Raw genomic sequence first — 27,878 nt, forward strand, 5'->3', positions numbered from 1 at the left:
GTGACCGCCCGTCACCTCCATCATCAGTATCTGGTGACCGACCGTGCCTCCATCATCAGCATCTGGTGACCGCCCGTCACCTCCATCATCAGCATCTGGTGACCGCCCGTCACCTCCATCATCAGCATCTGGTGACCGCCCGTCACCTCCATCATCAGTATCTGGTGGCCGCCCGTCACCTCCATCATCAGTATTTGGTGGCCGCCCGTCACCTCCATCATCAGTATCTGGTGACCGCCCGTCACCTCCATCATCAGTATCTGGTGGCCGCCCATCACCTCCATCATCAGTATCTGGTGGCCGCCCATCACCAGTATCTGATGATGGAGGTGACGGGCGATCACCAGATACTGATGATGAAGGAGACGGGCGATCACCAGATACTGATGATGGAGGTGACGGGCGGCCACCAAATACTGATGGAAGTTACATTTCTCTTTTCTTCAGTGACTTTATATTTTGTTAATTGATAACGGACTATTCTCACTTCTACGTGTGAAGTTTCTCACTTTTTGGCATTATTTCCACACCTGCCTAGAACTTTTGCACAGCTGTGTTGTCCAGGTGGGCGCCATTTATTCTCATGTGCAATCTTTTTATAGTGGTAGTTTCTGTTACAAATCCACAGGCCTCTTCATGAGTGGGGGGGCTGTAACGCGTGGTCTACGGGGGCCGTGCTCTCCGTCTTGTGTTCGGTCTGATAACTGCTTTTCTTTATAATTTGCCTTCATCCATTATAAATGCTGATTACACCCTGGCGGCGGTCGCTGCTCCCGTCGACGCTCTAACGCTCTCGTACACAATAACTCACGGGGAACGGCTCGCTTGCTGCGTGCTCCCCTTAATGTGCCGGACTGGACATCGTATGAATGATTTCAGGGAGGTGTCCGTCCTCCACTCATAAGGGGGAGATAATTCACAAGAATTTTTCTTGTCGCTGCGTCGTCTTGTGCCAAATTTCTCAATGTGTTGCATCAAATTTGAATAACTTCCTTGTACATAACACTTCTATGTCTCCACTTTTTCTGCCGGATTGAGAACTTTTTAAATAGTTGCAATTCATAAAAAAAAAAAAAAAAACTTTCTTACCTGGAAATCATCACTCGACACCCACGGCGAGAGCGACAAAAAGTTGCACCTCCTCTGCAAGAGGGATATCCACCTATGCTCGTCCATAAAGCGCAGGGACATTGAATAATTCTCCCCTTAGCTTTTCTTTCTCCGAGCATCATTTGGGGGCTGCACTTTATATTCGTGCCTGCCGTCAGTGATCGGGAACATTGCTCACATTGGAAGGAGAAATATTTGTTCTGATGGGAAACTTGCAGAGGAAGGATAATGGCTGCGCTCAACCAGAAGTTATATATTTGCTGGCAGAGGTTTTGGGTTTGTGCAGGATTCCAGTCTCCAGCAAACCGAGATCATCAAATACTAAATATATAAACTTGTCACGTTCCCTTACTGCTATAGGAAAGCCACAAACATGAAGCGACGCTCGGTGTTAATGCAGCAAAAAAGAAAGCGAATCCCTCATCTGTTGCCCGTGTTGGTTGTTACGCATGTTAATTGCGCCCCTGAGGGAAACACAGACGAGGTCAGATACTACAATGATTTATTTCCTAATTACCATCAGCATCTTGCGCTCTTTGCCACCAATGGAGGAAATGTAACCAGAATATGGGCGACACCGGGGTCGGAGCTTGGGCGATGTAACTTGTAGATGACTGGACACCAGACATTACACTACATCCATGGAAAGTTGAGAAACTGTTTCGTATTCAGGACCGTGGATTTCATTTAAGTATGTGATTTTTATACATGCGGTCACCTGCAGACTAGACATGCGCTGCCTCGCTCAGTACAAAACAAGCAGAGTGTTTAGTTGTCACAAAACCACATGTATGAAAATCGTATACTTGTGGTCGCCAGCTCTCACCATCACCAGAGAATCCTGATAGCCAGCCGGATGTGTGATCCCCGTCGGGTCGAGCGCAGACGGGTGCGTGATCCCCGTCGGGTCAAGCGCAGACTGGTGTGTGATCCCCGTCGGGTTGAGCGCAGACGGGTGCGTGATCCCCGTCGGGTCAAGCGCAGACTGGTGTGTGATCCCAGTCGGGTTGAGCGCAGACGGGTGCGTGATCCCCGTCGGGTCAAGCGCAGACTGGTGTGTGATCCCCGTCGGGTTGAGCGCAGACTGGTGTGTGATCCCCGTCGGGTTGAGCGCAGACGGGTGCGTGATCCCAGTCGGGTCGCGCGCAGACGAGTGTGTGATCTCTGTCGGGTCCTGCGCAGACGGGTGCGTGAAAATGGTGAGGAATGAAGTGCTAAATGTATAAAGGTGCAGCCATTATACTGTACATAAACCTGAGCTGCTCCCCTCACTGGGCGAGACCCCCCTCTGCGGCCGTCACTTTCATCTGTACAGGAGCTGCAGAAATCCGTGCACCTCCCATCTAGTGGGGAGAGATGGAGCCGCTGCATGACAGATTTAGAGGTAGAGAAGAATCGCCATGCCGAACTATGATGCCCATCTTCTACTTCTCTGGAAAATGAGAAAAGGCAGAGGGGTCTGCCGCAAGGAACAGAGTCGTCAGCGAGTGGGACGGGAGGAGGACAGAGTCGTCGGCGAGTAGGACGGGAGGAGGACAGAGTCGTCAGCGAGTAGGACAGAGTTGTCAGCGGGGAGGACAGAGCTCCTCACTGAACGCTCTATCGATCCCACAGGCTTATGTGAGCTGCGCGTGCATGTGATTATTTTTCATCTATTTGCTGATCAGGGAACTGCAAGATTTGTACAGAAGAGAAGAGAGAAATGCGGCCAAAGACCCCAACATGCGCAGAGATATTGTCCACGGCGGTACGCTCCGATCACATTATCCTCCAGCAGGAAACTACTCCTGGGTCGTAAGACGGGACTTTTGGCCGATAGCATTGCAACAATATCTGTACGACTGACGACGGGGGTGGGGCATTTGTCGGAATTTTTTCTGTTGGACATTGAACAACCGACCATCAAATACAGAATCATGGCCATGTTTGGGGTTAATTGTGTCCTGTGCACATTAGTGTTATCAGCAGAAACTTTTGCTGTAGCGATCGCCAACGATTAGCGTAAAGTCTGTTTCTACATGACCTTGTATCTAGAGACCATTGAGCCTAAATCATTGCAAAATGCTGCCTCAGCTTGTGGAGGAGCTGCTGAGTTTCCACGTGGTCAGGGAACGCGGCTTCTGACTTCTGAGCGGCGACGTAGCTGCTCTGGAGGTCCCCGATCTGCAAGACAAAGGCGGTAAAGTATCAGCAAATCGTCTCACTCCAGCTGCTGCAAAACTGCAATCTCCACCACCTCCCGACAGTCAGGAAACGCTGGAGTTGCTGATTCCAGGTTTATCTCATTCTGGATATGATCTCGGGATGAGTTTATGTCTCTTTCTTACTGTAATCTCTTCTAGACAGTAACGAGACGCTGCTCACCTTGTCAGAGAGGCAGGCAAAGTTGAAATGTGGCTCGTACATGTGCGGGGCGAGGGCAGCGGACGTCTGCAGGAGAGCGCGGGCCTGAGGAAGAGAGGGGATGTTCCAAAACTAATGAACCCACATCGAAAGAGTTAAAAGGCAAAAGAAGAGAGCGCATGGAGTGTCTCGTCAGCTAAACGCACGTCGCCGACAGGACTGACCTGCTCAACACGACTTTTACGCATTTCCAATACGGCCAGATTATTGTACGCCTCAGCATGGTCGTTGTTGTTGGCCAAGGTCAGCTTGAAGCACTGATAAGCCAGAGTCAGGTCTCCGATGCCCTAAAGACATAAAACAAGGTGGAAAGTGTCAACACCAGAAATAATGTCAAAATCAATCGCTCCTGAAGCTCCGCACAGGTTCTGCTTACAGGACGGAGCGGCGCAAGTAATGGTGACACAGATGGTAATGGTGACACAGATGGTAATGGTGACACAGATGGTAATGGTGACCGCAGACCCTGCACTCGCTGAAAGGAAACCGTAGAGGCTGGAGACTCGTCTCCTCCTGGCAGTCATAGTCCGTCCATGCAGCTTCCGGGGAGGCCGAGGTGATGGGATGCGGCACGTTCCGGGAATCGCAGCCACCCCATTGTTGGAATCAGACCTTTGTGGCTGATGTTACTCTCACGACACCGTGTCCTTATAAGACGTGGGCTTCAGTGTAATCGGGGTCACACCTGGGAGGTGGTCGCTGGCTGCACTTCCATTCGGGGTGACTCTTGCTCCATTGATCCCATCGATCTGATGTAACACCGATGGCTGGTGCCGGTGCATTGTCTGTAAATTACTGGAGAAGTGATGGAGCGGCTGCAACTAATCTTACAGAAAGGCGGCTGCAGCGTTAGCGGGATCTGAATAATGGAAGAGAGGATTTAATCTGTCATCAGCAGATCATCGTTCCCGCGTCAGATCCTCTGCACAGAAGATAAAGGGTGATCATCACGGGTGACGGACAATCACTGCACGGCAGGGAACGCACCGCTGGGTGGACTACAATCACCAGGAAAGTTCTGCTGCAAGTTTTAAGAACTTTAGGTAAACTTATTAGTTTCTCCTTGACATAATGTTACAAGCGGAACAATTGTGAGGGATATTCCCGACCTCGGCGCGGTTCATGACCAAAATCAACAACTGGAGGAGAGCTACACAGATATCGCCCCACGCTGCTGCTCCATCACACCCTGATTTATGGAAACCCAAAAAAGTATAAAATCAAAAGACAAACAAGCAGAATGGGACCTGAACACATTCACAGACAGCAAGCTCGCAATCGGTTAGGAATTGAAACAAAAGGGGACATTTCTAACTAGATTTATGCCAGAAAAAGGCACAAAAACATGGATATTTTAGTACAAAAAAACCCCTCCAACTTTTGACAACTTTGCAGCAACTTCACGTAAGTGGAGGAAGCGTCTCCCATTACCCAACAAAGTGTACTGTAATGTACAGCAGAATTTGGCATAAATCTGCACAACCCTCAGCTGGCAAAGGTCCCGTACTCTGGGCCACAGGTCCCGTACTCTGGGCCACAGACTGCCAGAGTAGACCTTCTCATTATATGTTGAGCAGCTGGGTTTACAGACTCCCCCTCTGTCACGTCCTGTTAATACTATAACATTATCTTTCAGCGATCTACGGACGTACCACTGCGACGTGTCCCAGGTTGTACCAGACCTCAGCGACCTCCTCGTCGTTCTCAGCCAGGGACAGCGCTCTCTCGAAAGACGTCAGGATCATGTCATACTGCTGGGCGTAGAAGCAGCACAGTCCCAGGTTGTTAAACAGCTCGCAGTTATAGACTCCCATCTGTAGGAGGCGCCTGTGAGGTGATCCCAGAATTAGAGAGGAAACTCTACCCTCATCATTCACTTACAATGGAGAGTCTTAAAGGGGATGGTAAGTTATAAACGAATATACTTGATATAAGAGGCTTTCCACCTTCTAGATAATGATGACCCAATCGTAGGTAGGTCACCAATGTCGGATTAGTGGGGGTCCAGCACCTGGCACCCTCCCCCTCTGTGCAGCTACCACAGTAATAGGATGTAAAGACTAGCACAGCGCCACACAGTGTGTAGTGGCCGTTCTCCGTACTGCAGCTCAGATCACATCCACTTCCATAGGAGCTGAACAGTACCCGAGAACGGCCACTACACAAGGTCGGGGCGGTACACCAAGTCCATCAGTACCTTGTGTCCAGTCCTGTACACCACGTCCATCAGTCATCGGAGCTGATGGATTGAGGTGATGGGTGACGGACCCACATCGATATTGATGACCCACTCTAAGCACAGACCATCAATATCTACAGGCCCCCATACCGATTAGATCAATGTCAGGACGTCAGGGGGGATATCAGCCGACCATCTAATGTGTATGGGGGCCTCCTGACACCATCAGTTGGGGGCCAGAATCATCTAACAGCATCTCTCAGAGTACGGGGGAGCGCTCGGCCCCGTGTATGGAAGTCCGGAAACCCCTGTGCATTGGCTAATAACCTTTTACTGCAGCTCTCTGCCATTTCCCATGTGTTACAATGGGATCTGCCCCTCCATCTGCAGCCATCTTACAGATGGCGGTGCGGACGGGAAGGAAGGCTGCAAACAAGTTATACCAGTAAGGTAAATCTATACGTCTGTAACTCGCCTATCCCTGTCAAGCTCTTGGGGCAACTCGCCTGTAAAACCGCAGCGCGATCTCCGGCTGGTCGGTATAGAAGTGGTTACTTCCGATGCAGGCAATGGCCTCCACGTGGGTGTTGTCCTGTTTCAGGAGGTCTTTGTAATATTCTGTGGCGGACGTCAGGTTATTCATTTCCTGAATGAGGAGATGAAGCAGAATATTTGCACAACGGCAAAGGTTGTGAAACAGGAACAAGTGCAAAAAACGAAAGCGACAGGAAATCAGTGCAAGCAAATGTCTCCACTGCTCCCCGCACATGTAACGCTGCGGTTCTCATGGACGTCGGGGCAGATGCAGAACGGCCATTACACATCTCTACGTATCGTATCACGCTGATCTACGGGCGAGTGCGGACTCCAACCTCGTGAATCCGTGCCACGGAGCAGAGGAGGGCGACTTCTTTAGGGAACCGGTCCAGGCCTTGTTTATACACAGAGAGTGCGGTGAGCGGCTGGTCCATGCGGGCGTACACCTGAAAGACAGAACAACCGCAGACAATCATTTTTTTTTGTTAGAAGAGCTGTGATTATTTTTTATTTTTGGGCTGACATAGCCGTATGAGGGATTATTTTTTTGGGCGAGAAAAGTTGTGGTTTTGAACGTCGCCATTCATTCACTTTATCATATAATGTTCTGAAAAGCAGGAAAAAACATTTAGAGTAAAAGAGAGAAAAACTGCAATTCCTTCATTTATTTCTGAGGAGGTTTGCTTTTACAATGTTCAATAAAAATGACCCTGGTTTTATATGTCGATAAAATGGACCATTACAGACGCTGTGATACTAGATATGTTTTATTTTCTATCTGTATTTTTACAATGGGAGGAGAAGGTGATTGAGGTTTTTATATGGTTAATAATGAACAGAAGCTACGTAGTTAGCCAGCCCGTGCCACTATTAGAAGGTGCTGATGGGTACCTCATGGCAGCCGGGGGGCTAGTGAAGGCCTAACAATCCGGCTGTCTAGGACATCACAGGACATTTCTTATTATGCAATATCAAAAGTATATTTGTATAAAAAAATACAAAGAAAAAAAATCACATAAAAAATCACATAAAAAAAAATTAAAAAAGTAAATCACATTTATATAATGTAAATGGAAAAAAGTCTGGGAACTTACTTTTCCCAAATACAGGTACGTATCCACCATCTCCTGATGCACAAGTGCAGATTTAAACTGGTTTTCTGCTTCACGGAAGAGGCCTAATCTATAGGAAACAAGAAAAACCGGAGGCACGGTGCGTGAGACGCGGAGATACCGGACGCTGATCCCCAGAGATCACAGCACTCCGCTTTACAGTCTGGATATGTTTATATAATTTATCCCACAAGTCAATGGAGTCGGTAACAAATACAGGTTCTCAGTTCCCTCCATATTTAGGCATTTCCTATTTATCATAATTCAGCCTGCTTTTATAAAAAAAAAAAAAAAAAAAAAAAAAAAGAATGCGTGCAATGAATATTTCTGGCACTAGGTGGCGCTGTACCAGCATCTGTCTGTAGTGTGTGGCCCTCTCCATTATCACATTTACACAGCACACCTTGTGGTCGGGGTGGAGACTGCAAGCAAAGCCGATCCTTGGCATGTAATTATAGAAGTGAGAGCACGGCACGTGTGTTACGTGTTGTGTGGGCTGCAGAGACATCATGCGTGTGCCGTGTATTATCACAGCTCACCTGTAATAACATTTCCCCAGCTGAACCTTCCACCACCAGTCCTTGAACTGAGCATTTTCAGTGGCTAAAGCCGCCAGCTCCAGAGCCTGGAGAACAAGGGGGTACAGATAAGTATTCTCCGACATCTGTGCTTCTCCAAGAAGAAGAGGGAGGCACGGCGCAGGGTGCGGGAGAAGAGGGAGGCACGGCGCAGGGTGCGGGAGAGGAGGGAGGCACGGGGCAGGGTGCGGGAGAGGAGGGAGGCACGGCGCAGGGTGCGGGAGAGGAGGGAGGCACGGCGCAGGGTGCGGGAGAAGAGGGAGGCACGGCGCAGGGTGCGGGAGAAGAGGGAGGCACGGGGCAGGGTGCGGGAGAAGAGGGAGGCACGGGGCAGGGTGCGGGAGAAGAGGGAGGCACGGCGCAGGGTGCGGGAGAAGAGGGAGGCACGGCGCAGGGTGCGGGAGAAGAGGGAGGCACGGGGCAGGGTGCGGGAGAGGAGGGAGGCACGGGGCAGGGTGCGGGAGAAGAGGGAGGCACGGCGCAGGGTGCGGGAGAAGAGGGAGGCACGGCGCAGGGTGCGGGAGAAGAGGGAGGCACGGCGCAGGGTGCGGGAGAAGAGGGAGGCACGGCGCAGGGTGCGGGAGAAGAGGGAGGCACGGCGCAGGGTGCGGGAGAAGAGGGAGGCACGGCGCAGGGTGCGGGAGAAGAGGGAGGCACGGCGCAGGGTGCGGGAGAAGAGGGAGGCACGGCGCAGGGTGCGGGAGAAGAGGGAGGCACGGCGCAGGGTGCGGGAGAAGAGGGAGGCACGGCGCAGGGTGCGGGAGAAGAGGGAGGCACGGCGCAGGGTGCGGGAGAAGAGGGAGGCACGGCGCAGGGTGCGGGAGAAGAGGGAGGCACGGCGCAGGGTGCGGGAGAAGAGGGAGGCACGGCGCAGGGTGCGGGAGAAGAGGGAGGCACGGCGCAGGGTGCGGGAGAAGAGGGAGGCACGGCGCAGGGTGCGGGAGAAGAGGGAGGCACGGCGCAGGGTGCGGGAGAAGAGGGAGGCACGGCGCAGGGTGCGGGAGAAGAGGGAGGCACGGCGCAGGGTGCGGGAGAGGAGGGAGGCACGGGGCAGGGTGCGGGAGAAGAGGGAGGCACGGGGCAGGGTGCGGGAGAAGAGGGAGGCACGGGGCAGGGTGCGGGAGAAGAGGGAGGCACGGGGCAGGGTGCGGGAGAAGAGGGAGGCACGGGGCAGGGTGCGGGAGAAGAGGGAGGCACGGGGCAGGGTGCGGGAGAAGAGGGAGGCACGGCGCAGGGTGCGGAAGAGGAGGGAGGCACGGCGCAGGGTGCGGAAGAGGAGGGAGGCACGGCGCAGGGTGCAGCAGGAAGGAGAGGCGGCGCAGGCTGGCAGTGATTTGCTCCTTTTTCCCTATCAATGCTCAGCACAGTCGGCTGCTTCATGTCTGGGGAAAGTGCGGAGAGCGACGTCACATTTGATGTCACCAGGATCCGCATCGGAGCTCACAGTGAGGAGCTCACTGATAACCCAGGGTGGTAACTTTCCTCAGCTTTGGGGAGTGAACATTAATAGGAAGAAATAGAGGAATTCTTACATTCTTCACGTCGTTTTCATGATGGAAGATGTACTCAAACAACGTCTGCAAAAAAGGAGAAAGCAAAACTAGAAAAATGCAGACACCGAGAAGGAGAAGGCTGTGATATTTCACTGCATATTTTTAATGTAAATTATCTTTCACAATTTGCAAACTTTTCTCCCATGGAGCTTTGCCTGTAAGACTCCACACCTGACTCGTCTCTGTTCCCCCCACATTTTTATACTGATATAGGCAATCAGCACTGTGTCCCCCAGCAGGACCCCGGCCGACATCGGCAGGACCCCGGCTGACCGGTCAGTGGACAGATCCTCTGTGATATGGCTGAGGCACCGGCTCCAGTATAACAGCTCTGGTAACATTATACAGACTTATTTTTTCTTCTCTTGCACGATTATGGATTTTTGTCCTAGTGAATCACTCACTGACCTTTGCCAAGTTGGGACTCTGGGAGTATTTGGACAGATTTAACCTGGACAAGTTGATGAAAGGTCCGTCCGGATGGGTCAACATAGAGGCCTAGGGGAAAAAATAAAGCTGTTATCAGTCAGATTTATCAGAGCAGGAGGTTGCAGTAGTTGAGGCGGGAGATGATGAGGGCGTGCACTGGTGTTTTTGCAGATTCGTGGTTGAGGAATGTGCGGATCTGGGAGATATTTTGGAGTCGGAGTCGGCAGGAAGTGGAAAGGGCTTGGATATGAGGTGTGAAGGAGAGATCAGAGTCCAGGGTTACCCTGAGGCAGCGAGCTTGTGGGACTGGGGAGGGTGGGCAGCCATTGAAGTTGATAGATAGGTCAGATGGGGGGGTTGAACGAGATGGTGGAAAGATGATGAATTCTGTTTTATCCATGTTAAGTTTTAGAAATCTAGCAGAGAAGAAGGATGAGATGGCGGACAGACATTGTGGGATTCTGGTTAGTAGGGAGGAGATATCGGGTCCAGAGAGGTAGATCTGTGTGTCATCAGCATAGAGGTGATACTGAAAGCCATGAGACTGTATGAGTTGTCCCAGGCCAAAGGTGTAGATGGAGAAGAGCAGGGGTCCTAGGACTGAACCTTGGGGGACACCGACAGATAGGGGGCGAGATGAGGAGGTGGTGTGTGAGTGGGAGACACTGAATGTCCGGTGTGTTAGGTATGAGGAGATCCAAGATAGGGCCAAGTCTGTGATGCCGAGAGATGAGAGAGTCTGTAGTAAGAGGGAATGGTCCACTGTGTCGAAGGTAGATGACAGGTCCAGGAGGAGGAGGACAGGTCCAGGAGGAGGAGGACAGGTCCAGGAGGAGGAGGACAGGTCCAGGAGGAGGAGGACAGAGTAGTGTCGCTTGGATTTGGCAGTTAGTAGGTATGGGTGAGTTTAGTCAGGGCAGTTTCAGTGGAGTGGTGCGGTCAGAAGCCAAAGAGGGAGCAGGAGGAGAGGTGGGAGGACAGTTCAAGATGGACGTGTTGTTCCAGTAGTTTTGAGGCACAGGGGAGAAGTGATATGGGGCGATAGCTGGGCACAGAGGATGGGTCAATGGAGGGCTTCTTGAGGATGGGGGTGATCGAGGTAAGATTGAAGCATGTTTGAAGCCAATGCCACAACTTGCTCACCGTTCCAAGTCGTATGTATCGCCCCGAGGCGCTGGTGATCGGCCGGGCCGTGTGCGCGGTCCTTGGGGTGCGGATCGCCTGCTCCATGGTGCCAGGCCGTCCGGACTGTGTATTGGGTCTGACGAAGCCAGTGAGTGGCCGCCCGGACTGAGTGACCGGTCTGCAGAAAGAGATATGTCAGGCTGATACATCTGGACGTTTCCGTCATGTCCCGGCCCTATGGACTCACCGCACCGCTGGACTCGGGCCCTCAGGTCTCTTTCCGGTTACTTGTCTGATTGAAGTCCCTGGACCTGTAAATAATTCACGCATCTTATAAGAGTCAATGAAACGCACAGAATGAGAAAACGCTGGACGTTACGAGCAGGAAGTTATAGATATACGGCGCACGCTGCGGACATGTTTAATCAGGTGAGTGGCGGGGAACATCTGGCCCCGATCACTAGTTGGCCAGCTCTGATCTGTAAAGCCGGGGGGATTAGTATCTCAGGTAGAGTTTCCTTTAATGCTAAGTACAACAACTACAGGACGTGTCCAGATCGGCCACGTAGAAAGCCGCGTCCGGCAGGATTCACGTCGTGTCTGTGTGTAAGTCGCCATGTTCTCATAATGTGTTTTTTGAGAGTCAGAAGACGTTTATTTTTCTACAGTTTTTCATTTAACCATAGGCTTCTTTATAGGACTTGAAATATCACAGGAAAATGGACTTTACAATATAAAAATAAATAAAAAAAGCCCGTGACCACCAGACTCAGAGCCTGCAAAATCCTCCTACCTCCTGCCCACTTACGTTGTGGTGTGACGTTGTGTGAGCTTACTAATCAGAAGAGGTGCAGGAGATGCCCCAGGGTTCAGGTCCGGCCCCCACGGACTATAGATGTGGCCATCGGACAAGGAACCCGAAAATGATTTTTGCTCAACTCTACAGAAAGATTTCCCGGGGGGGGAACAGAAAGCCCCTATTCTTGTTAGACTTCACCAATGAGAAGTCCTGGCACCAAATAAAGGTCTACTGTGAAAAAAACCTTAAAGGGATTGTCCATCCCATTTTATAAGCGCCACAGCACGGAAAAAAATAAAGAAAGAACCCACGCAGGCACTTAGCATTCACACGCAGTCAGTCTCCGAGTGTCGCCCGGATTCCCTGACGATCTCCTCACTTTCCCATCCAGTGTGTGACGTCTGTGACCAGTGATGGGCTGCAGCAATTACAGGTCACTACGGCCATAATAGAATTCTTTTATGATTTGCAAGCACCGTTAGGTTGTACAAACATGTGACCACTGCAGCCAATCACTGGCCACAGTGGCAGGGACCCATGCTCCGCTAGGTTGTACAAACATGTGACCACTGCAGCCAATCACTGGCCACAGTGGCAGGGACCCATGCTCCGCTAGGTTGTACAAACATGTGACCACTGCAGCAGAGTCTCAGGTATCATTAGGTTTTATGGCCACGTGACGGCTGCAGTCAATCAGAGATGACAATGCACTTAACCTTTCCCTCTCCACATTTGACTTACGTGCCACCTGGGCAATGGAGTTTTCATCCAATGTCACCTCAGCGATCCCCTCCTGATCGACGTCGATCTCATCCACATAAACCATCGAGGTCAGAGCTCGGGTCTTCAGGCTCCACGCTGCCTGCGGGAACACAAGAAAGCACACTGTCTGCGCTGAGGGACCCCATCTAGATGCAGATCAGAATTCATTACTTTACTGCAAAGCATTGTGTTCCTGAAAAAAATGGTGCCTGGTCTTTTAAAACACTACGAGTGCGACTGACGTCTGCAATCTGCAGCACCAAACACCTGTGGAAAGAGCCATTCCGGTTTATGGTTTGCATTTTACCTCCTTGAAGGCCATCGCTCTGATATTTCTACAGGGAACTACTTGTATTTGCTTTGATTTACTGTTAAAGTCGACTACTGGATATTTATGTCTTCTCGACAGCAATAAATGGATGTTGGGAGGAGCAGGGGACGGGGAATGGGGGGGAGCTGTTTATTTCTGAATTTGGATTTCTGTAACATTACTTTTTTGGAAAATGTTACTGGATTAAAACAACAAAAAAAAACTGTGGAAAGAGGTGGGTGTCAGTGCAGATGCCGGTCTGTGCGGACCCCGATTGTGCCCACTCTCTCCACCAATCACAGTACAGCACCATGTTTTATGTGCACCACAACTACTGTGTGCGCCACTAGAGCCACTTTACACCTCCGTCAGAAGGTTCTCACCCGGCCGGAGGTGGAAATGTAATGTCAGAGATGCCCAGCGGAGGCCGCAGCCTGCTGACAATGCAGGACGCTAATTAAAATATGCTAAGAAAATAATGAATTTCCTGAGGATTCACCTCTGGGGCAACAGCAAGGAAAGAAATTCATAACACTCGCATCACATGAATCGCAGAAAAGAGGAGCGAGGAAGGAGAAAGATTCACAGCAACATTACATAAAAGAATCACTCCTAGCAGACAGCAAACTACTGCTACACCAGTGTATACAGCGTATACCACATACAGGCCCAGAGTAATGTATGTACGCAGTGACTGCACCAGCAGAATAGTGAGTGCAGCTCTGGAGTATAATACAGGATGCAACTCAGGATCAGTAATGTAATGTATGTACACAGTGACTGCACCAGCAGAATAGTGAGTGCAGCTCTGGAGTATAATACAGGATGTAACTCAGGATCAGTAATGTAATGTATGTACACAGTGACTGCACCAGCAGAATAGTGAGTGCAGCTCTGGAGTATAATACAGGAGGTAACTCAGGATCAGTAATGTAATGTATGTACACAGTGACTGCACCAGCAGAATAGTGAGTGCAGCTCTGAAGTATAATACAGGATGTAACTCAGGATCAGTAATGTAATGTATGTACACAGTGACTGCACCAGCAGAATAGTGAGTGCAGCTCTGGAGTAAAATACAGGATGTAACTCAGGATCAGTAATGTAATGTATGTACACAGTGACTGCACCAGCAGAATAGTGAGTGCAGCTCTGGAGTATAATACAGGATATAACTCAGGATCAGTAATGTAATGTATGTACACAGTGACTGCACCTGCAGAATAGTGAGTGCAGCTCTGGAGTATAATACAGGATGTAACTCAGGATCAGTGCTGTAATGTATGTACACAGTGACTGCACCAGCAGAATAGTGAGTGCAGCTCTGGAGTATAATACAGGATATAACTCAGGATCAGTAATGTAATGTATGTACACAGTGACTGCACCAGCAGAATAGTGAGTGCAGCTCTGGAGTATAATACAGGATATAACTCAGGATCAGTAATGTAATGTATGTACACAGTGATTGCACCAGCAGAATAATGAGTGCAGCTCTGGAGTATAATACAGGATGTAACTCAGGATCAGTAATGTAATGTATGTACACAGAGACTGCACCAGCAGAATAGTGAGTGCAGCTCTGGAGTATAATACAGGATATAACTCAGGATCAGTAATGTAATGTATGTACACAGTGACTGCACCAGCAGAATAGTGAGTGCAGCTCTGGAGTGTAATACATGATGTAACTCAGGATCAGTAATGTAATGTATGTACACAGTGACTGCACCAGCAGAATAGTGAGTGCAGCTCTGGAGTATAATACAGGAGGTAACTCAGGATCAGTAATGTAATGTATGTGTACAGTGACTGCACCAGCAGAATAGTGAGTGCAGCTCTGGAGTATAATACAGGATGTAACTCAGGATCAGTAATGTAATGTATGTACACAGTGACTGCACCAGCAGAATAGTGAGTGCAGCTCTGGAGTATAATACAGGATATAACTCAGGATCAGTAATGTAATGTATGTACACAGTGACTGCACCAGCAGAATAGTGAGTGCAGCTCTGGAGTATAATACAGGATATAACTCAGGATCAGTAATGTAATGTATGTACACAGTGATTGCACCAGCAGAATAATGAGTGCAGCTCTGGAGTATAATACAGGATGTAACTCAGGATCAGTAATGTAATGTATGTACACAGAGACTGCACCAGCAGAATAGTGAGTGCAGCTCTGGAGTATAATACAGGATATAACTCAGGATCAGTAATGTAATGTATGTACACAGTGACTGCACCAGCAGAATAGTGAGTGCAGCTCTGGAGTGTAATACATGATGTAACTCAGGATCAGTAATGTAATGTATGTACACAGTGACTGCACCAGCAGAATAGTGAGTGCAGCTCTGGAGTATAATACAGGAGGTAACTCAGGATCAGTAATGTAATGTATGTGTACAGTGACTGCACCAGCAGAATAGTGAGTGCAGCTCTGGAGTATAATACAGGAGGTAACTCAGGATCAGTCATGTAATGTATGTACACAGTGACTGCACCAGCAGAATAGTGAGTGCAGCTCTGGAGTGTAATACATGATGTAACTCAGGATCAGTAATGTAATGTATGTACACAGTGACTGCACCAGCAGAATAGTGAGTGCAGCTCTGGAGTATAATACAGGAGGTAACTCAGGATCAGTAATGTAATGTATGTACACAGTGACTGCACCAGCAGAATAGTGAGTGCAGCTCTGGAGTATAATACAGGATGTAACTCAGGATCAGTAATGTAATGTATGTACGCAGTGACTGCACCAGCAGAATAGTGAGTGCAGCTCTGGAGTATAATACAGGATGTAACTCAGGATCAGTAATGTAATGTATGTACACAGTGACTGCACCAGCAGAATAGTGAGTGCAGCTCTGGGGTATAATACAGGATATAACTCAGGATCAGTAATGTAATGTATGTACACAGTGACTGCACCAGCAAAATAGTGAGTGCAGCTCTGGAGTATAATACAGGAGGTAACTCAGGATCAGTAATGTAATGTATGTACACAGTGACTGCACCAGCAGAATAGTGAGCACAGCTCTGGAGTATAATACAGTATGTAACTCAGGATCAGTAATGTAATGTATGTACACAGTGAATGCACCAGCAGAATAGTGAGTGCAGCTCTGGAGTATAATACAGGATGTAACTCAGGATCAGTAATGTAGTGTATGTACACAGTGACTGCACCAGCAGAATAGTGAGTGCAGCTCTGGAGTATAATACAGGATGTAACTCAGGATCAGTAATGTAATGTATGTACACAGTGACTGCACCAGCAGAATAGTGAGTGCAGCTCTGGAGTATAATACAGGATGTAACTCAGGATCAGTAATGTAATGTATGTACACAGTGACTGCACCAGCAGAATAGTGAGTGCAGCTCTGGAGTATAATACAGGATGTAACTCAGGATCAGTAATGTAATGTATGTACACAGTGACTGCACCAGCAGAATAGTGAGTGCAGCTCTGGAGTATAATACAGGATGTAACTCAGGATCAGTAATGTAATGTATGTACACAGTGACTGCACCAGCAGAATAGTGAGTGCAGCTCAGGAGTATAATACAGGATGTAACTCAGGATCAGTAATGTAATGTATGTACACAGTGATTGCACCAGCAGAATAGGGAGTGCAGCTCTGGAGTATAATACAGGATGTAACTCAGGATCAGTAATGTAATGTATGTACACAGTGACTCCACCAGCAGAATAGAGAGCACAGCTCTGGAGTATAATACAGGATGTAACTCAGGATCAGTAATGTAATGTATGTACACAGTGACTGCACCAGCAGAATAGTGAGTGCAGCTCTGGAGTATAATACAGGATGTAACTCAGGATCAGTAATGTAATGTATGTACACAGTGACTGCACCAGCAGAATAGTGAGTGCAGCTCAGGAGTATAATACAGGATGTAACTCAGGATCAGTAATGTAATGTATGTACACAGTGATTGCACCAGCAGAATAGGGAGTGCAGCTCTGGAGTATAATACAGGATGTAACTCAGGATCAGTAATGTAATGTATGTACACAGTGACTCCACCAGCAGAATAGTGAGTGCAGCTCTGGAGTATAATACAGGATGTAACTCAGGATCAGTAATGTAATGTATGTACACAGTGATTGCACCAGCAGAATAGTGAGAGCAGCTCTGGAGTATAATACAGGATGTAACTCAGGATCAGTAATGTATGTACACAGTGACTGCACCAGCAGAATAGTGAGAGCAGCTCTGGAGTTTAATACAGGATGTAACTCAGGATCAGTAATGTAATGTATGTACACAGTGACTGCACCAGCAGAATAGTGAGTGCAGCTCTGGAGTATAATACAGGATGTAACTCAGGATCAGTAATGTATGTACACAGTGACTGCACCAGGAGAATAGTGAGTGCAGCTCTGGAGTATAATACAGGATGTAACTCAGGATCAGTAATATAATGTATGTACACAGTGACTGCACCAGCAGAATAGTGAGTGCAGCTCAGGAGTATAATACAGGATGTAACTCAGGATCAGTAATGTATGTACACAGTGACTGCACCAGCAGAATAGTGAGTGCAGCTCTGGAGTATAATACAGGATGTAACTCAGGATCAGTAATATAATGTACGTACACAGTGACTGCACCAGCAGAATAGTGAGTGCAGCTCTGGAGTATAATACAGGATGTAACTCAGGATCAGTAATGTAATGTATGTACACAGTGACTGCACCAGCAGAATAGTGAGTGCAGCTCTGGAGTATAATACAGGATGTAACTCAGGATCAGTAATGTATGTACACCGTGACTGCACCAGCAGAATAGTGAGTGCAGCTCTGGAGTATAATACAGGATGTAACTCAGGATCAGTAATGTAATGTATGTACCCAGTGACTGCACCAGCAGAATAGTGAGTGCAGCTCTGGAGTATAATACAGGAGGTAACTCAGGATCAGTAATGTAATGTATGTACACAGTGACTACACCAGCAGAATAGAGAGTGCAGCTCTGGAGTGTAATACAGGATGTAACTCAGGATCAGTAATGTAATGTATGTACACAGTGACTGCACCAGCAGAATAGTGAGTGCAGCTCTGGAGTATAATACAGGAGGTAACTCAGGATCAGTAATGTAATGTATGTACACAGTGACTGCACCAGCAGAATAGTGAGTGCAGCTCTGGAGTATAATACAGGAGGTAACTCAGGATCAGTAATGTATGTACACAGCGACTGCACCAGCAGAATAGTGAGTGCAGCTCTGGAGTATAATACAGGATGTAACTCAGGATCAGTAATATAATGTATGTACACAGTGACTGCAACAGCAGAATAGTGAGTGCAGCTCTGGAGTATAATACAGGATGTAACTCAGGATCAGTAATATAATGTATGTACACAGTGACTGCACCAGCAGAATAGTGAGTGCAGCTCTGGAGTGTAATACAGGATGTAACTCAGGATCAGTAATGTAATGTATGTACACAGTGACTGCACCAGCAGAATAGTGAGTGCAGCTCTGGGGTATAATACAGGATATAACTCAGGATCAGTAATGTAATGTATGTACACAGTGACTGCACCAGCAGAATAGTGAGTGCAGCTCTGGAGTATAATACAGGATGTAACTCAGGATCAGTAATGTAATGTATGTACACAGAGACTGCACCAGCAGAATAGTGAGCGCAGCTCTGGAGTATAATACAGGATGTAACTCAGGATCAGTAGTGTAATGTATGTACACAGTGACTGCACCAGCAGAATAGGGAGTGCAGCTCTGGAGTATAATACAGGATGTAACTCAGGATCAGTAATGAAATGTATGTACACAGTGACTGCACCAGCAGAATAGTGAGTGCAGCTCTGGAGTATAATACAGGAGGTAACTCAGGATCAGTAATGTAATGCATGTACACAGTGACTGCACCAGCAGAATAGTGAGTGCAGCTCTGGAGTATAATACAGGATGTAACTCAGGATCAGTAATATAATGTATGTACACAGTGACTGCACCAACAGAATAGTGAGTGCAGCTCTGGAGTATAATACAGGAGGTAACTCAGGATCAGTAATGTAATGTATGTACACAGTGACTGCACCAGCAGAATAGTGAGTGCAGCTCTGGAGTATAATACAGGATGTAACTCAGGATCAGTAATGTAATGTATGTACACAGTGACTCCACCAGCAGAATAGTGAGTGCAGCTCTGGAGTATAATACAGGATGTAACTCAGGATCAGTAATGTATGTACACAGTGATTGCACCAGCAGAATAGTGAGAGCAGCTCTGGAGTATAATACAGGATGTAACTCAGGATCAGTAATGTATGTACACAGTGACTGCACCAGCAGAATAGTCAGAGCAGCTCTGGAGTGTAATACAGGATGTAACTCAGGATCAGTAATGTAATGTATGTACACAGTGACTGCACCAGCAGAATAGTGAGTGCAGCTCTGGAGTATAATACAGGATGTAACTCAGGATCAGTAATATAATGTATGTACACAGTGACTGCACCAGCAGAATAGTGAGTGCAGCTCAGGAGTATAATACAGGATGTAACTCAGGATCAGTAATGTATGTACACAGTGACTGCACCAGGAGAATAGTGAGTGCAGCTCTGGAGTATAATACAGGATGTAACTCAGGATCAGTAATATAATGTATGTACACAGTGACTGCACCAGCAGAATAGTGAGTGCAGCTCAGGAGTATAATACAGGATGTAACTCAGGATCAGTAATGTATGTACACAGTGACTGCACCAGCAGAATAGTGAGTGCAGCTCTGGAGTATAATACAGGATGTAACTCAGGATCAGTAATATAATGTATGTACACAGTGACTGCACCAGCAGAATAGTGAGTGCAGCTCTGGAGTATAATACAGGATGTAACTCAGGATCAGTAATGTAATGTATGTACACAGTGACTGCACCAGCAGAATAGTGAGTGCAGCTCTGGAGAATAATACAGGATGTAACTCAGGATCAGTAATGTAATGTATGTACACAGTGACTGCACCAGCAGAATAGTGAGTGCAGCTCTGGAGAATAATACAGGATGTAACTCAGGATCAGTAATGTATGTACACAGTGACTGCACCAGCAGAATAGTGAGTGCAGCTCTGGAGTATAATACAGGATGTAACTCAGGATCAGTAATGTAATGTATGTACCCAGTGACTGCACCAGCAGAATAGTGAGTGCAGCTCTGGAGTATAATACAGGAGGTAACTCAGGATCAGTAATGTAATGTATGTACACAGTGACTACACCAGCAGAATAGAGAGTGCAGCTCTGGAGTGTAATACAGGATGTAACTCAGGATCAGTAATGTAATGTATGTACACAGTGACTGCACCAGCAGAATAGTGAGTGCAGCTCTGGAGTATAATACAGGAGGTAACTCAGGATCAGTAATGTAATGTATGTACACAGTGACTGCACCAGCAGACTAGTGAGTGCAGCTCTGGAGTATAATACAGGAGGTAACTCAGGATCAGTAATGTATGTACACAGCGACTGCACCAGCAGAATAGTGAGTGCAGCTCTGGAGTATAATACAGGATGTAACTCAGGATCAGTAATATAATGTATGTACACAGTGACTGCAACAGCAGAATAGTGAGTGCAGCTCTGGAGTATAATACAGGATGTAACTCAGGATCAGTAATATAATGTATGTACACAGTGACTGCACCAGCAGAATAGTGAGTGCAGCTCTGGAGTATAATACAGGAGGTAACTCAGGATCAGTAATGTATGTACACAGTGACTACACCAGCAGAATAGAGAGTGCAGCTCTGGAGTGTAATACAGGATGTAACTCAGGATCAGTAATGTAATGTATGTACACAGTGACTGCACCAGCAGAATAGTGAGTGCAGCTCTGGGGTATAATACAGGATATAACTCAGGATCAGTAATGTAATGTATGTACACAGTGACTGCACCAGCAGAATAGTGAGTGCAGCTCTGGAGTATAATACAGGATGTAACTCAGGATCAGTAATGTAGTGTATGTACACAGTGACTGCACCAGCAGAATAGGGAGTGCAGCTCTGGAGTATAATACAGGATGTAACTCAGGATCAGTAATGTAATGTATGTACACAGTGACTCCACCAGCAGAATAGAGAGCACAGCTCTGGAGTATAATACAGGATGTAACTCAGGATCAGTAATGTAATGTATGTACACAGTGACTGCACCAGCAGAATAGTGAGTGCAGCTCTGGAGTATAATACAGGATGTAACTCAGGATCAGTAATGTAATGTATGTACACAGTGACTCCACCAGCAGAATAGTGAGTGCAGCTCTGGAGTATAATACAGGATGTAACTCAGGATCAGTAATGTATGTACACAGTGATTGCACCAGCAGAATAGTGAGAGCAGCTCTGGAGTATAATACAGGATGTAACTCAGGATCAGTAATGTATGTACACAGTGACTGCACCAGAAGAATAGTCAGAGCAGCTCTGGAGTGTAATACAGGATGTAACTCAGGATCAGTAATGTAATGTATGTACACAGTGACTGCACCAGCAGAATAGTGAGTGCAGCTCTGGAGTATAATACAGGATGTAACTCAGGATCAGTAATGTATGTACACAGTGACTGCACCAGGAGAATAGTGAGTGCAGCTCTGGAGTATAATACAGGATGTAACTCAGGATCAGTAATATAATGTATGTACACAGTGACTGCACCAGCAGAATAGTGAGTGCAGCTCAGGAGTATAATACAGGATGTAACTCAGGATCAGTAATGTATGTACACAGTGACTGCACCAGCAGAATAGTGAGTGCAGCTCTGGAGTATAATACAGGATGTAACTCAGGATCAGTAATATAATGTATGTACACAGTGACTGCACCAGCAGAATAGTGAGTGCAGCTCTGGAGTATAATACAGGATGTAACTCAGGATCAGTAATGTAATGTATGTACACAGTGACTGCACCAGCAGAATAGTGAGTGCAGCTCTGGAGAATAATACAGGATGTAACTCAGGATCAGTAATGTATGTACACCGTGACTGCACCAGCAGAATAGTGAGTGCAGCTCTGGAGTATAATACAGGATGTAACTCAGGATCAGTAATGTAATGTATGTACCCAGTGACTGCACCAGCAGAATAGTGAGTGCAGCTCTGGAGTATAATACAGGAGGTAACTCAGGATCAGTAATGTAATGTATGTACACAGTGACTACACCAGCAGAATAGAGAGTGCAGCTCTGGAGTGTAATACAGGATGTAACTCAGGATCAGTAATGTAATGTATGTACACAGTGACTGCACCAGCAGAATAGTGAGTGCAGCTCTGGAGTATAATACAGGAGGTAACTCAGGATCAGTAATGTAATGTATGTACACAGTGACTGCACCAGCAGAATAGTGAGTGCAGCTCTGGAGTATAATACAGGAGGTAACTCAGGATCAGTAATGTATGTACACAGCGACTGCACCAGCAGAATAGTGAGTGCAGCTCTGGAGTATAATACAGGATGTAACTCAGGATCAGTAATATAATGTATGTACACAGTGACTGCAACAGCAGAATAGTGAGTGCAGCTCTGGAGTATAATACAGGATGTAACTCAGGATCAGTAATATAATGTATGTACACAGTGACTGCACCAGCAGAATAGTGAGTGCAGCTCTGGAGTATAATACAGGAGGTAACTCAGGATCAGTAATGTATGTACACAGTGACTACACCAGCAGAATAGAGAGTGCAGCTCTGGAGTGTAATACAGGATGTAACTCAGGATCAGTAATGTAATGTATGTACACAGTGACTGCACCAGCAGAATAGTGAGTGCAGCTCTGGGGTATAATACAGGATATAACTCAGGATCAGTAATGTAATGTATGTACACAGTGACTGCACCAGCAGAATAGTGAGTGCAGCTCTGGAGTATAATACAGGATGTAACTCAGGATCAGTAATGTAATATATGTACACAGAGACTGCACCAGCAGAATAGTGAGCGCAGCTCTGGAGTATAATACAGGATGTAACTCAGGATCAGTAGTGTAAAGTATGTACACAGTGACTGCACCAGCAGAATAGGGAGTGCAGCTCTGGAGTATAATACAGGATGTAACTCAGGATCAGTAATGAAATGTATGTACACAGTGACTGCACCAGCAGAATAGTGAGTGCAGCTCTGGAGTATAATACAGGAGGTAACTCAGGATCAGTAATGTAATGCATGTACACAGTGACTGCACCAGCAGAATAGTGAGTGCAGCTCTGGAGTATAATACAGGATGTAACTCAGGATCAGTAATATAATGTATGTACACAGTTACTGCACCAGCAGAATAGTGAGTGCAGCTCTGGAGTATAATACAGGAGGTAACTCAGGATCAGTAATGTAATGTATGTACACAGTGACTGCACCAGCAGAATAGTGAGTGCAGCTCTGGAGTATAATACAGGATGTAACTCAGGATCAGTAATGTAATGTCTGTACACAGTGACTGCACCAGGAGAATAGTGAGTACAGCTCTGGACTATAATACAGGATGTAACTCAGGATCAGTACAGGATCAGTAATGTATGGACACAGTGACTGCAGCTCTGGAGTATAATACAGGAGGTAACTCAGGATCAGTAATGTAAATGTATGTACACAGTGACTCCACCAGCAGAATAGAGAGTGCAGCTCTGGAGTATAATACAGGATGTAACTCAGGATCAGTAATGTAATGTATGTACACAGTGACTGCACCAGCAGAATAATGAGCGCAGCTCTGGAGTATAATACAGGAGGTAACTCAGGATCAGTAATGTAATGTATGTACACAGTGACTCCACCAGCAGAATAGTGAGTGCAGCTCTGGAGTATAATATAGGATGTAACTCTGGATCAGTAATGTATGTACACAGTGACCGCACCAGCAGAATAGTGAGTGCAGCTCTGGGGTATAATACAGGAGGTAACTCAGTATCAGTAATGTAATGTATGTACACAGTGACTGCACCAGCAGAATAGTGAGTGCAGCTCTGGAGTATAATACAGGAGGTAACTCAGGATCAGTAATGTAATGTATGTACACAGTGACTCCACCAGCAGAATAGTGAGTGCAGCTCTGGAGTATAATACATGATGTAACTCAGGATCAGTAATGTAATGTATGTACACAGTGACTCCACCAGCAGAATAGTGAGCGCAGCTCTGGAGTATAATACAGGAGGTAACTCAGGATCAGTAATGTAATGTATGTACACAGTGACTGCACAAGCAGAATAATGAGCGCAGCTCTGGAGTATAATACAGGAGGTAACTCAAGATCAGTAATGTAATGTATGTACACAGTGACTGCACCAGCAGAATAGTGAGCACAGCTCTGGAGTATAATACAGGATGTAACTCAGGATCAGTAATGTAATGTATGTATACAGTGACTGCACCAGCAGAATAGTGAGTGCAGCTCTGGAGTATAATACAGGGGGTAACTCAGGATCAGTAATGTAATGTATGTACACAGTGACTGCACCAGCAGAATAATGAGCGCAGCTCTGGAGTATAATACAGGAGGTAACTCAGGATCAGTAATGTAATGTATGTACACAGTGACTCCACCAGCAGAATAGTGAGTGCAGCTCTGGAGTATAATATAGGATGAAACTCTGGATCAGTAATGTAATGAATGTACACAGTGACCGCACCAGCAGAATAGTGAGTGCAGCTCTGGGGTATAATACAGGATATAACTCAGGATCAGTAATGTAATGTATGTACACAGTGACTGCACCAGCAGAATAGTGAGTGCAGCTCTGGAGTATAATACAGGAGGTAACTCAGGATCAGTAATGTAATGTATGTACACAGCGACTTCACCAGCAGAATAATGAGCGCAGCTCTGGAGTATTATACAGGAGGTAACTCAGGATCAGTAATGTAATGTATGTACACAGTGACTCCACCAGCAGAATAGTGAGTGCAGCTCTGGAGTATAATACAGGATGTAACTCAGGATCAGTAATGTAATGTATGTACACAGTGACTGCACCAGCAGAATAATGAGCGCAGCTCTGGAGTATAATACAGGAGGTAACTCAGGATCAGTAATGTAATGTATGTACACAGTGACTCCACCAGCAGAATAATGAGTGCAGCTCTGGAGTATAATATACGATGTAAGTCAGGATCAGTAATGTAATGTATGTACACAGTGAGTGCAGCTCTGGAGGATAATACAGGAGGTAACTCAAGATCAGTAATGTAATGTATGTACCCAGTGACTGCACCAGCAGAATAGTGAGTGCAGCTCTGGAGTATAATATAGGATGTAACTCTGGATCAGTAATGTATGTACACAGTGACCGCACCAGCAGAATAGTGAGTGCAGCTCTGGAGTATAATACAGGATGTAACTCAGGATCAGTAATGTAATGTATGTACCCAGTGACTGCACCAGCAGAATAGTGAGTGCAGCTCTGGAGTATAATACAGGAGGTAACTCAGGATCAGTAATGTAATGTATGTACACAGTGACTCCACCAGCAGAATAGTGAGTGCAGCTCTGGAGTATAATACAGGATGTAACTCAGGATCAGTAATGTAATGTATGTACACAGTGACTGCACCAGCAGAATAGTGAGTGCAGCTCTGGAGGATAATACAGGAGATAACTCAGGATCAGTAATGTAATGTATGTACACAGTGACTGCACCAGCAGAATAGTGAGTGCAGCTCTGGGGTATAATACAGAATGTAACTCAAGATCAGTAATGTAATGTATGTACACAGTGACTGCACCAGCAGAATAGTGAGTGCAGCTCTGGAGTATAATACAGGATATAACTCAGGATCAGTAATGTATATACACAGTGACTCCACCAGCAGAATAGTGAGTGCAGCTCTGGAGTATAATACAGGATGTAACTCAGGATCAGTAATGTATGTACACAGTGACTGCACCAGCAGAATAGTGAGTGCAGCTCTGGAGTATAATACAGGATGTAACTCAGGATCAGTAATGTAATGCATGTGCACAGTGACTGCACCAGCAGAATAGTGAGTGCAGCTCTGGAGTATAATACAGGATGTAACTCAGGATCAGTAATGTATGTACACAGTGACTGCACCAGCAGAATAGTGAGTGCAGCTCTGGAGTATAATACAGGATGTAACTCAGGATCAGTAATATAATGCATGTGCACAGTGACTGCACCAGCAGAATAGCGAGTGCAGCTCTGGAGTATAATACAGGATGTAACTCAGGATCAGTAATGTATGTATACAGTGACGGCACCAGCAGAATAGTGAGTGCAGCTCTGGGGTATAATACAGGATGTAACTCAGGATCAGTAATGTAATGTATGTACATAGTGACTGCACCAGCAGAATAGTGAGTGCAGCTCTGGAGTATAATACAGGATGTAACTCAGGATCAGTAATGTAATGTATGTACACAGTGACTGCACCAGCAGAATAGTGAGTGCAGCTCTGGGGTATAATACAGGATGTAACTCAGGATCAGTAATGTATGTATACAGTGACGGCACCAGCAGAATAGTGAGTGCAGCTCTGGGGTATAATACAGGATGTAACTCAGGATCAGTAATGTAATGTATGTACACAGTGACTCCACCAGCAGAATAGTGAGTGCAGCTCTGGAGGATAATACAGGAGATAACTCAGGATCAGTAATGTAATGTATGTACACAGTGACTGCACAAGCAGAATAATGAGCGCAACTCTGGAGTATAATACAGGAGGTAACTCAAGATCGGTAATGTAATGTATGTACACAGTGACTGCACCAGCAGAATAGTGAGCACAGCTCTGGAGTATAATACAGGATGTAACTCAGGATCAGTAATGTAATGTATGTACACAGTGACTGCACCAGCAGAATAGTGAGTGCAGCTCTGGAGTATAATACAGGGGGTAACTCAGGATCAGTAATGTAATGTATGTACACAGTGACTGCACCAGCAGAATAATGAGCGCAGCTCTGGAGTATAATACAGGAGGTAACTCAGGATCAGTAATGTAATGTATGTACACAGTGACTCCACCAGCAGAATAGTGAGTGCAGCTCTGGAGTATAATATAGGATGTAAGTCAAGATCAGTAATGTAATGTATGTACACAGTGACTGCACCAGCAGAATAGTGAGTGCAGCTCGGGAGTATAATACAGGATGTAACTCAGGATCAGTAATGTAATGTATGTACACAGTGACTGCACCAGCAGAATAATGAGCGCAGCTCTGGAGTATAATACAGGAGGTAACTCAGGATCAGTAATGTAATGTATGTACACAGTGACTCCACCAGCAGAATAGTGAGTACAGCTCTGGAGTATAATACAGGATGTAACTCAGGATCAGTAATGTAATGTATGTACACAGTGACTGCACCAGCAGAATAATGAGCGCAGCTCTGGAGTATAATACAGGAGGTAACTCAGGATCAGTAATGTAATGTATGTACACAGTGACTCCACCAGCAGAATAGTGAGTGCAGCTCTGGAGTATAATATAGGATGAAACTCTGGATCAGTAATGTAATGTATGTACACAGTGACCGCACCAGCAGAATAGTGAGTGCAGCTCTGGGGTATAATACAGGATATAACTCAGGATCAGTAATGTAATGTATGTACACAGTGACTGCACCAGCAGAATAGTGAGTGCAGCTCTGGAGTATAATACAGGAGGTAACTCAGGATCAGTAATGTAATGTATGTACACAGCGACTTCACCAGCAGAATAATGAGCGCAGCTCTGGAGTATTTTACAGGAGGTAACTCAGGATCAGTAATGTAATGTATGTACACAGTGACTCCACCAGCAGAATAGTGAGTGCAGCTCTGGAGTATAATACAGGATGTAACTCAGGATCAGTAATGTAATGTATGTACACAGTGACTGCACCAGCAGAATAGTGAGTGCAGCTCTGGAGGATAATACAGGAGATAACTCAGGATCAGTAATGTAATGTATGTACACAGTGACT

At 46.5% G+C, this 27,878-nt stretch overlaps 1 protein-coding gene across 3 annotated transcripts in view; it reads right to left on the bottom strand.

Annotated features, from left to right (window-relative positions):
• Positions 1–3,017: 3,017 nt before the first annotated feature.
• Positions 3,018–27,878, bottom strand: part of TTC8 (tetratricopeptide repeat domain 8) — a 34,432-nt gene continuing 9,571 nt past the window's right edge. For all 3 annotated transcript variants that reach the window (XM_073638222.1, XM_073638223.1, XM_073638224.1), the window contains 13 exons: positions 12,567–12,687; positions 11,274–11,337; positions 11,045–11,204; positions 9,881–9,970; positions 9,452–9,496; positions 7,881–7,966; positions 7,324–7,411; positions 6,565–6,675; positions 6,199–6,338; positions 5,166–5,340; positions 3,678–3,800; positions 3,475–3,558; positions 3,018–3,273 (listed from right to left, as the gene is read on the bottom strand). In XM_073638222.1, the coding sequence (XP_073494323.1) occupies positions 3,157–3,273; positions 3,475–3,558; positions 3,678–3,800; positions 5,166–5,340; positions 6,199–6,338; positions 6,565–6,675; positions 7,324–7,411; positions 7,881–7,966; positions 9,452–9,496; positions 9,881–9,970; positions 11,045–11,204; positions 11,274–11,337; positions 12,567–12,687 (1,404 nt within the window). In that variant the 3' untranslated portion in view covers positions 3,018–3,156. The remainder of the gene's footprint in view (positions 3,274–3,474; positions 3,559–3,677; positions 3,801–5,165; positions 5,341–6,198; positions 6,339–6,564; positions 6,676–7,323; positions 7,412–7,880; positions 7,967–9,451; positions 9,497–9,880; positions 9,971–11,044; positions 11,205–11,273; positions 11,338–12,566; positions 12,688–27,878) is intronic.

This window comes from Phyllobates terribilis, unplaced genomic scaffold, assembly GCF_046119375.1.
Source record: "Phyllobates terribilis strain yellow unplaced genomic scaffold, ASM4611937v1 Scaffold_7__3_contigs__length_470593459, whole genome shotgun sequence".
Classification (NCBI taxonomy): domain Eukaryota; kingdom Metazoa; phylum Chordata; class Amphibia; order Anura; family Dendrobatidae; genus Phyllobates; species Phyllobates terribilis.